A 10853-nucleotide genomic window follows, 5' to 3' on the forward strand; every position below is an offset into this window, starting at 1 on the left:
AGTTACTTTCTATTTAAAATAGGTATAGAGCACAAACTTAATTGTGATTTTCCACTACATGATGCAAATCTGCAGGAGCCCTTGTAGGGGGCACGGGAAGGACACTGAACATCAATTTTCTGACATGCTGGGGCATTTGTTCCTTCACTGGCTTTAAAAATTCTGAATATTTTGTCTGCCTATCTTGTGCAAAAGAAGGGAGGACAGTCACATTTATCTATCTATCTATCATCTATCTATCTATCTATCTATCTATCTATCTATCTATATCTATCATCTATCTATCATAAAGAGCCTACTTGTACTTAACAAGCATTGTTCAGTATTACATTGCTTAGTAACAGTATCATGCATGTAGTTAAAATATATTATTTGATAGTCCAAGAATCTTGGAGTCGTGGTGGACTTGGGGCAGAAAAGGATGGTGCCCCTTAATTTCAATAGCTGCTCATGACTGGTCCTTCCTGGTGCTCTTGGCAGCTGCTGCCTTTCTGCTATGCCAGTTGCACATGGCTTGTTAGACCCTTTCTTCCTTTACAGTGGTGGCTATGTTATTTTCCAACACACCTTTGCTAGAGCTACTTGAGAAAATTATCCACCTCACTTGGTTGCCTGCCTGTTCTTCTGAACCTGCTTTGCCCTCATCCAGTGAAGCACTTCTCTGCTCTGCTTGGCTGCTGATTTCTTCTCTCTTGACTCAACAACACATTTACAATACAGAGGTTAGAAATACTGTAAAACCTTTGCATTAGAAAGTACAGATAAAAATTACTGCTTTTATTGATAGGCACAATGCACAAAGTTTAAGCATTATTAACTTTTTTATTATTGGTTCCCTAAATCTATTGCATTAATTAACTGTAATCCCAGTCTGAAAGTTCATATTGGTTTATTAAGATGAGATAATAGTTAGCCTTTTGTCTGCATAGGCAGCCCTTTGCTCCCCTCTTTGCAATTTGATCAATCAAACCAGGAGGTCTCTAATTAGCCATTGTTTTCTTTTCCATCGAAAATGATGGTTGTGAGCTTTGGAACTACTCAGGTCTTAAACTAACTTCAAATTAAGGTTTAGGATTAATAGTTTCCCAGTTCAAATGAAACAGGAAACCATGGTTAATTGGAGACTCAAGAATGTAAGATGAGTATTGCTGGATGAGACCAGAGATCTATCTGGTCCAACTTTCTGTTCCCACAGTGGCAAACCAAATACCCACAGACATGATATGTATGTAACAGCACTCATGCTGGTTTTATTGTTTACGCTGTGAAGGGACTGGTGTATGGCAAAGATCTGGTTCCTATCTTGGCTTAATAATGAACACAGACATAGTTTATCATACTAGGAATAATTTAGCCCAATGGCAAAATCAGCATTTCAAGTCCCAAACCATGTTATTGCATAAGATAGATAGGTATTATATGTAAACGAGGCATTACATGAATGGCTTAGAAACAGGTGATATAAGGTCACTGTATTGATATCATATTCAGAAACTGAACTTTAGTTTATCCTGTGTGTGAATTAGGATAATTCCTGATGGTCTCCTGTCGTTGTTTGATGTTGTTCCCTCAGTTTTGGCAAGCACAAAATGTTCAGAATGGATAGATGGATGCGTCTAAAGCTCATGAATGTGAGCTAATGTTGTGCTGTTCCCTAATCCTCTGAAGGGGAAACAGCAGTTTAGTAAATGATTAGCCTCATTCATTTTACCAGAGTGTTAATAATGAGGATGAATCAAAAGCAGATTTGCATAGCTGACTGCCTGTGTTCCCTCATTCCGTCTATAATCCCTTAGAAGTCATGGAAGCTCTATTTAATTCCATAAGTGAATAATACTGGGAATACATTTAATGAGCTGCAGATCCAGTGTCTTTTGAGGGGTTGGTAATAGACGGCTGGACAAAGAAAATTAGCAGCCCGGCTGCTTCCTTCACTCCAATCGCTCCCGTCACCAAACATTTTCTGATTCATTTCTGAAAGGTTGATCATATCATCTGCCTTGATGTGGACCAGGTCTTCAGCGCACTTGCCTTCAAGAGGAAGAAACCCACCCTGTTCTTTGGTAGGCTGCATATTTGCCAGCATCAGCTAAGAGAGCACTAAAGGCTGCTTCACATGTTATAAAAACGGAAGTCACTTTTGCTAAGAAATGGCATAAATCTGGCCTAATGTAGAAATCCCTGGGAAGCTGCAGTCCTTTGTGGTTTCCCAGTTCATTTATGTGTGCAGGATCAGGGCATCTTATCTATATGCAGGGCTTGCTCAATTCCTACATGAAACTATATTATTATTAAATTTATTGTTTTAATATAATGGTGAACGTTCATAAGTAAATATGGAACATTCCCTCCTCCCCCTCTTGAACATGAAACTGTATATTATTAAGCAAAAAATGGGGGCAGGTTTGAATTTCCCTCCCCTTTGACCTGTTCTTCTGTTTTAACAGCTCATACTGTTCTCAGTGGTGTCTGCCTGAGCACTGATCAAATCTACACACACTTCAACAGTGCTGCATCATCAAATGCTCCCAGGCCATTCACTGGGCTCCAAGTGGCTTGAAGATCATAGCAGCATTTGAATACATTATAGATTACTATATAAAAGATGGGGGGGGGGCTTGCAAACTTTCAAACATTAGTTTTTATTTTCTGAGAAGGCTAATCATTAAAATGGGTTTTATGTCTTTTTCAGATGCATTTTTTTACCTTATAATCAAGTCATATTGAATAAAAGTACTTGAAATTAACACTGCATATAAATAAGTCAGCTAATCCATTTTCTTTCCCAAAACAAAACGAAAAGATTAATCCAGGCATTAACATACAGAGGCCTGATAGGCCAGAGAACAGTAGATTCAAACAGAAGTATAAAATATGTTTAGGACAGGAAAGAGAGTGTGTGTCTTTGAGATTTGGGGGGAATTTTTTCTTTTTCTTTTTACATGTTCCTTGGGAAGGCTGTGCAGCTGTAGACTTAGTGTACCAGCCTCTGCTAAACATGCACTGCACATGCAGGATGGGACAATGCAAGTTGGTTAGAGCTACCTGTAAGAAAGGAAGCTAGGAAATACAATTGTCGTCATCATGCTAGAATAGTAAATCATTGTTGCTAAAGTACGAATGGAAAGCACTAATAGATGGTTTTATACCCAGTCAGCATCCTTCAGTTTCTGAGAGCCTTCTTTAGGCAGAACCTCTGCTCCTCCTTTGTGAAGTTTGCTATCCGGTCTACAGATGAACATGGGAATGAACTTCCACAGTCAGAAGGGGATGCCTCTCTGTGTCCAGTAGCCATGCGGCATGTAGTGTCCTTGGTTATCCATCTACAGAACCTCCTGCTCCAGGTAGAAGTCTAGTGATAATACCTGAAACCATTTTGCCATCAGCAACACTGTCAATCTATTTCAAACACAGGAGAAGGCATACAGTCCACTGCCGTCTCGCAAACTTTCCTTGTTTCTAGAACTGAACTGTTTCACTACTGAGAGGCTTTTTGGATCATTATTTAACTTCCAGTGCAGAATGAATATAGATCCCAGGACTTTGTCCATGACAAGTCTTTTTTAAAGTACCGTACTGTAGCTTCCTACAGCTTAAGTCCCTCACTAGCAGCAGCTCACTTCTGCTACCTTACTAAAGAGGCTGCCATGCAATCTTAAGAGTTATCTGAGCAACATTTTGCATTCTTTCGATAGTGCAATGGGGGTGGGGAGCCACTTCTACATCAGTTCTAACCTAATAAGTAGTTTTGTTGTGGGATTTGGTGGCAATGATTCATGCCCTCACCCTTTCCCTTATATTTGCAGAAGGACCTTTTGCTGTCTCAAACTGTTATTGGCTGTCTTGAAGTCTTGTTGGAATACCTGTATTCGAGGAACCCGATCACTGGTACTCCTTTCAGCATCCTTATATGTGTTCACTTGATTCCTTTGCTTTGCTGTGATTGTCTGCATCGGTGGCACAGTATCTTCACCAGATGCAGGAGAAATTTTTAGTAGCAGGGGAGGGAAGAAGCTGCCCTCTCATTTTCCGGAGTGTTTCTTGCTTTGCATCAGGGTGGTAGGTGGTTGAGAATGCCCTTTACGTAATAGAAAAGCAAAATGTAAGTTTCCAGTTCTAAGAATCTCATTCAATTCCCAAGAAAACATTGCAAACTCTCTTGCCTATACGGCAATCTGGGTCAGACCCAATAGGATATGTTCTGGTCAGCCTTTACAAAGCAAAACGGTGCATTACTAGGACAGAGAGTGTTTGGTAAATTATTCTATGGATTAACGGTAAACAGCAGCATAAGGGTGTCTCTAACAATTGGCTTAGAAAAGCACCAGGGCACAATCTGCACCAAAGCCCCTATCCCAAGATATTCCTTACTTTTTGCAAATGCCTTTGTTGCTCAGTGATCACGGTGTAGTTCCTTATCACTCAATTCCGTGACATACATCACTGTAATTAGTTTTAATTGCACAAGGAAGTGGGTGGTATTTGAAAGATGTTTTCGTTTTACTCAGGTAAAGTGCACGTGCACCTGTACAGACAGTCATTTATGCTTAAAATGTGATGTGCTTTCCCCCTTTTCCTCCTTGAAGGCAAACACATGCACCTCTCTGCATGCCTATTAAATAACTACAGGTAGAGAGATGTGTCATGTGACCCACCAGAAGCAAGCAAAAAGTGGCAATCCTGCAAAATAATGCTGATATGGATTGTACCCTGGTGTAGGGAAGAGTTTTATGGAAGGTTTCATTTAGATGGATTTGAAATGGTGTGTCAATGAACACTGTGAAAAAGCTTTTTCAGTATTAAGGTGGGGTCATGTGGCGTTTATAATGTTATATTCAGCAGTGAGGTAGAAGTAGCCTTATTGAACAACTTTCATACTATATTTCACATAAAGTAGATAATATTCCAGTGGTCTAAGCTCAATTATGATAACATAGTCACTTTCCTAGACCTTGCCTTCCCTGAAATTATTATTTCTTTTCTCTGCTTCACTACTCCAGTACAATTTTGTTGTGAATGAATGAATTAGGTAAGAGTTTAAATTATTGCCAGCAATATTTTTTGCAGGGGGAGGGGCAGGGAGGTGCAATAGTAAATTTTATCTCCGGAAATTCTTTTTGATGACTTCAAGGAAGTTTCATTCCATATGAGTAAGTCTCTTTAGCTAGAATGTTTTCCACTCGGTTGGTTTTTAAAAAGCTAACTGCGATTGCTTTCTACATTTCTAGCATCCCATATTGTCTCACAACCATGGAATAAATTCCTGCTGATCTCACTCCTAGATAGTGTCGATAGTTCATTTCTTCACCCTGAAATTCTAAGACTAGTTGCTTTGGTGAGTATGGGGGCTATAAACTGCTATCCTGAAAGTTTCTAGTATATTGTTAAAGAACACAGTGTATCTGCAGCTATTTATGCTGTGTACATTAAAAATGGGTAACATACAGGCAAATTCTGTAGCCCTGTAGTGTTTGTTAGGGCCAAAACAGGTATAAATAATTGAATTTCCTGATTTTAAAATAAAACAAAAACAATCAAATATAGTTGTTGTTAGCTCTTATTCTGATCAGAGCTGTGGCACTGGAGAGAAGTTACTTGTCCCTTTATCCTGCACTATTTCCTTGATCAAAATCTTCCCCCGCCAGCTCTGTATAGTGTGTCTTCCACTCCAGAAAGGCAACAGCAGCTTCACTGTGCGAGTGGCGTTTCCCATCAGGGAAATGTTGGAGTAGGCAGGATTAAGTGCTGCTTCCCCAATGCTCTTGCTCGAGTCAAAATTGGAGACCCACTTAAATAAAAAACTTTTTTTTTAAGTTGGGGATTTTGTGAACAGTAGGGAAAGATACCCCCCCCCCAGGGACCAGGGTTAAGGAACCTGTGACCCTACAGATGTTTCTGGACTCAAATCCCCATCATCCCTGACCACTGTCCATGGTAGCTGAAGCTTATGGGAGTTCAACAAGACCTGAAGGGTCACAGCCAGTTCTTCATCCCTGACATCTCAAGGTCAGCAAGTTCTGCCTAAAAAATGGGGAAGTTGTTTTATGATACCTCTGGAGCATAGGAGCCAATTCCTAGGAGCCATGGGGGCTTCGGCTCCCACAATAAAATCACAAAGTTGATGGGCATTCCCATTCAAATGCTGTGTGTGTGCACTTCATCATGTGATCAGTTATGCAGGTGGGGTTTACCTGGGCCCCCACAATATTTTATTCAAGTTGGCACCCCTGCTGTGGAGCCAGTGTTTGGATCGTACTTGAGGAAAGCTGAACTATGGAACTCCATGCCACAAGAAAATAAATTAACTTTAATTACTATGTTTTAAAGTTTATAAGGTATCAGAGCACTAGAATTATTTCTCCAATTGAAATTGGCCGCATACTTGAAGAAGCAGCTAGTACTAGATTGTCAGAACTTTCTGATGTCACAATCAGTGCACTTCGCTCCTTTCTTGTTCAGGTGAGCCCTTTGGAAATGATCTCGTAACAGTAAGCAGTAACTTGAGAGTGATATCATAAGAATGGTTGTTATGGGTTGTTGTTGTTGTTGCTGCCATCATCATCTTCATCATCATTTCACATTACAGCACTGATTTTGCAGCCTCGAGTGGCGGTTTCAGGCCTTGGGCGGAATCCTTTAGTCTATCTTCCTAAATGTGTGTGGAGGGGTGGTGAAGTGGCGACCCACGCCTCCCTTGTGGTGGTGATCCCAGGGTTCCCCGTTAAAGGGGTCTTGAGGGGAGGCATTGGCCATACGCCGAGAGGTTGTCATTGCTCTCCCCTGTGACGGTGGCGAAATGGAGGGTGGGCTCTCTGCTTGAACATATTTCTCCAGAGACGGCCCAATTCCCACACATTCTGGATAACCCTGATGTCTCCCAGATCCCCAGCTGGGGACTGGGAAGGATAAATGCCCAGTGTCGAAGCCAAGGTCTCCCTACATCTGAAACTTAATAAAGTTGTGGCCAATTTTAATCCCATAGCACCTTGTCTTGAGTCATTATTCCACCCGGGGGTCGCCTAGGGTTGGGGGGGACTCCACCTGTCCACGCAAATCAAGAAGGGAAGAACTTTAACAAGGAATGGGAAAAGTGTATAATTTATTTACAAGACCACTGCAAGCAGGTTAAAACATTAGTAGGATTTTAACCACACTTGTAAAGTAATAGAATGTATGGATAATTTAGAAGGATCAAAAATTTGGATGACTATATTATAAATAATATAGTTAGGACCCATGGAAGGGATGGGAGGAAGTCAGGAGATTCAGAGCAATCTTGATATTTGGATTCGTAGCTGTTTTTTGTTGTATGTTTATATTTTTTAAAATCAAATTAAAATATTAATTTTTAAAAAGATAACAGCAGTTTTCTTAACTGGGATTGTAAACTGCCCTAGGATATTTATTATGAAGGTAATAATAAATACCTTAAATAAGATGCAGTGATTCCTCAATGAGAGTAACCTCCACGGTGATTCTGAAATGGTTCTAACAGCTTTAGCAAAAGCCACTTGCTTCAGGCAGCAGATTGCAGAGGGTTTGGTAACTTAAGTCCATGAATTTCATTGGTCTCCTCTGAGTATGACTAATGTTAGATTCCATCTACAGTTACTTATTCCTTAATTTACAGAGAAGCACTCTTTCCATGTACCCTTTGTTCCTCTGGTTCAGTACTACAGCACTAAGCCAGCGTGGAAAGCTGACATATGGCTATGCCTTTGGCTTTTATTGCTATTGTAAGAAATGAAGGAAAGGGAGATAGGAAGAAACAAACCTCTTAATTATTTCTGTAATTCCTTTCACTTTGATGTAAGCTTCAAAGGGGAAAATGTCAGGTGGATTCAACTCAAGCAGCATCTGTTCAGACCTTGCTGGAGAGCCTCCCGTCAACAAGCAGGAGTCAGCCGACCTTTCCAGGCATGATGTATCCTTTTGGCAGGATGCGTGCGAAGTTACTGGAGTAAGGTACAGGCCGCCATCTGCGTAGGTCTGAGGTTGAGACTAGACCGCCTATTTTGTGACATCCACTGGGAAGAGTATGAATATATTTTCAGAAAGGTAAAAAGAAAACCCTGTCAAAGTGCTTTTTGCCTTTTCATCACTTGCACTCAGACAATGTAAAGCAGCATTAGATATAAAGGGCCCTAGTTTACAATAATTACTTAAGTCCTAAATAAAGTGAAAAAGTCCGGTTTTGAAAAAGGCATCCAAAGGCTTGCTGTTTGCCTTCCTCATTGTTCCATTAATATTTTTCATTGTTCGGATTAGATTGCAAACAAAGCAGTGCTCAAACTAGTAATGTTTGCAATGAAGGAGTCGGTTTTGTGGCATTGTGTGGAATGTCCCTGGGTGCCTTCAGATTGTTACTTTTTTGCATGAGCAATTGAAGTGCATACTGGAACTTTGGGTTTGCGCAGTTTAAATGGATTAATGGGTTTTGTTGCCTTGGCACAGGCATGGCCAAACTTAGCCCTCCAGATGTTTTGGGAGTACAATTCCCATCATCCCTGACCACTGGGCCTGTTAGCTAGGGATGATGGGAGTTATAGTCCCCAAACATCTGGAGGGCCAAGTTTGGCCATGCCTGCCTTAGCACAACCAAGGCGATTTAATATCATGCTATGTTGATTGCTCAGTCAGGGCAGGCTTGTCAGCTTGCCAGATGCAACCACCCCCTCTCTCTTCACCTCGCACAGCTGTTCCAGGGGTTCTCCTGACACACACACTCCAAGCCAAGTTTATTTGGGGAGAGAAGACCTGTTGTGCAAGTGGAAGTTCTTCCTTGTGCCAGCTTCCACTTGCAGGACTTATTAGTTGACTCCAGCCCACGCAGTTTTTTTGTGCTTTGGAAAGTTATGGGGGAAAGTATAAAATAGAATGCGGATGGATATGGAGTGTAAACACTCCATAAGTGTTTTCTGGGCATCAACGTACTGTGTATAGGATAGGTTGCTGACAGTCAAAACTTCTGAGCAATTTATATTTTCTGCTCTCTTGCCAACATGTGTTCATATGGCAAATATTTCAGAGTTTTCGGGAAAAGAATAAATGAATACATTTTCTGAGCAGCGTATTATCCTTTCAACACTTTATTCTTTCACTCAAGCCTTTGAATTCAGATGTCTTGGAGGAGTGGCAGTTTCTCTCTCACATATCAGAGACTGAAATGAGGAGGCAAACAATACTGAACAGAGAACATAATGAATAAAGCAACTTGCCTTTATAATTTCTTACCAGCCAAAGGCTTAAAGGAATATAATACAAGTGATTAAAGCCTACAGAAGTGGTTTTGTAATCTAGTCGGTAGTTTATGTTTAAACTTGTAAATTAAAAACTTTAAATCTGTTTTTTGTCTGCCTTGGAAATGTGTTAAGTGAAGCATGCATATCAGAGTTGTTTTCAGCACTGATAAAGAAAAGAATTTGCAGGCACTTCTGATAAATTCCCTAAGTGCTTGACCTCAGTAAATAATCTATTTTGCTACTTTACGCATCACCTTCTTAATATTCAGGTGCCATGAATCATTGTTTTGGTTAATGCAAAATGATACCATGTTAAGAGAAAGCTTTTGTGGAGCAAGGGTTTTACTATATCTAGCCAAATTCAAAGTCAGCACTCATTTGTTTTTTACACACACACACACACACACACACACACACACACACACACAAAAATACGGTTGGCAATAGCAACAGTAACAATGCTCTCAACCCTTTTGGTACAATAGCTGAGCATTCTCTGAAATCTTCGCTCTAAGGGCTGATTCTCAAATGTGACTACTGGGAAAATCTATAGTGATAGATCGTAATAGGATGCACCCACATTGTGTTGCTCAAATTGTAGTAATTGTAGCATTTTTTAATATGTTGAAAGGATGTTCTACCTTTCATTTAACAAAATATTATTGTCTGATGCTTCAGCAGTTACATAGGTTACCTGTATGTATAAAATCTCTAAAACCACTATACAAAAAAGGCAGAAGTGAAACAGCCACTGCCCCTATGTTTACAATACAACCAAAGGCTTACAACCTAATCAAAGACAAGACACACTGCAAGGAAAGGGAGGTGATATAAAAGAAAGGATGATGAGGAGAGGCATGCCTGCTGCTAAGTGGAAGGGCACTTTCACAGCACAGAGCGGCAAGAGAAAAGGCCCCAGGTGCAACTCAAAGGGTAATCTTAGGTGTAACAAAGAGATTGGTCAAGTGAAAACTAGAGAATTAGGCAGTATCAAGGAGTGAAACGATCTGAATGGCAAGTGGGAAATAGAACAGATAACAGCAGAAGAGGGCTAAGAATAGAAGCAGGAAGCCAACAAGAAAGATACAAGAGTAGTCTATTAAGGAAATAAAATTAACCAGATTGTTAATTTGGCGTTAATGTTGTGGGTGACTGTAGAGGAATGTGAATCCTAGTTCTACTGATCAACTGAAAATGGCGAGTTCAGCAAGAAGGACATGAATATATAGAAGAAAGGCCTGTAGCTCATTGGTATAGGATCTCCTTTGCATGCCGAAGGTCCAAGGTTCAACCTCTGGCATCTCCAGGTAGGGCTAGGAGAGCCCATGGACAGCTGTTGCAAGTTAATGTAAACAAGGTTGTAAAGTCTGGTGCCCCTTATATGTTGGACTACAATTCCCATCATCCCTCACTAATGGCTATGTTTGCTGGGGCTGAGGGGAGATGGAGTCTAGCAGCATCTGGAGGGCATCAGGTTGCTGAGTTGGATCGTCCAATGGTCTGACTTGACGTAAGGCAGAATTAGCATAAGAAAAATCTTTTGAAAATAATCAAACAGTTATTTGTCTTCCGTGGTTCCGAACTTGAGAAGATCAACATTATCAAGAATGT

The 10853-nt window shown here is 40.5% G+C and overlaps 1 protein-coding gene across 5 annotated transcripts in view; it reads left to right on the forward strand.

Annotated features, from left to right (window-relative positions):
- The window catches only part of LOC307225774 (meiosis inhibitor protein 1-like), a 30862-nt gene extending 21517 nt beyond the window's left edge, over positions 1–9345 (forward strand). For 2 of the 5 annotated variants that reach the window (XM_079993921.1, XM_079993923.1), the window contains 8 exons: positions 541–722; positions 1982–2063; positions 3154–3344; positions 3807–3888; positions 5229–5335; positions 6328–6459; positions 7815–7924; positions 9120–9345. In XM_079993921.1, the coding sequence (XP_079850047.1) occupies positions 541–722; positions 1982–2063; positions 3154–3344; positions 3807–3888; positions 5229–5335; positions 6328–6459; positions 7815–7924; positions 9120–9165 (932 nt within the window). In that variant the 3' untranslated portion in view covers positions 9166–9345. Of the gene's footprint in view, positions 1–540; positions 723–1981; positions 2064–3153; positions 3345–3806; positions 3889–5228; positions 5336–6327; positions 6460–7814; positions 7925–9106 lie in introns of those variants that run through there. The other 3 variants (XM_079993919.1, XM_079993920.1, XM_079993922.1) reach the window with 3 other exon arrangements.
- Positions 9346–10853: the final 1508 nt, after the last annotated feature.

Source organism: Podarcis cretensis, assembly GCF_951804945.1.
Source record: "Podarcis cretensis genome assembly, chromosome: 10".
Taxonomy (NCBI): Eukaryota; Metazoa; Chordata; class Lepidosauria; order Squamata; family Lacertidae; genus Podarcis; species Podarcis cretensis.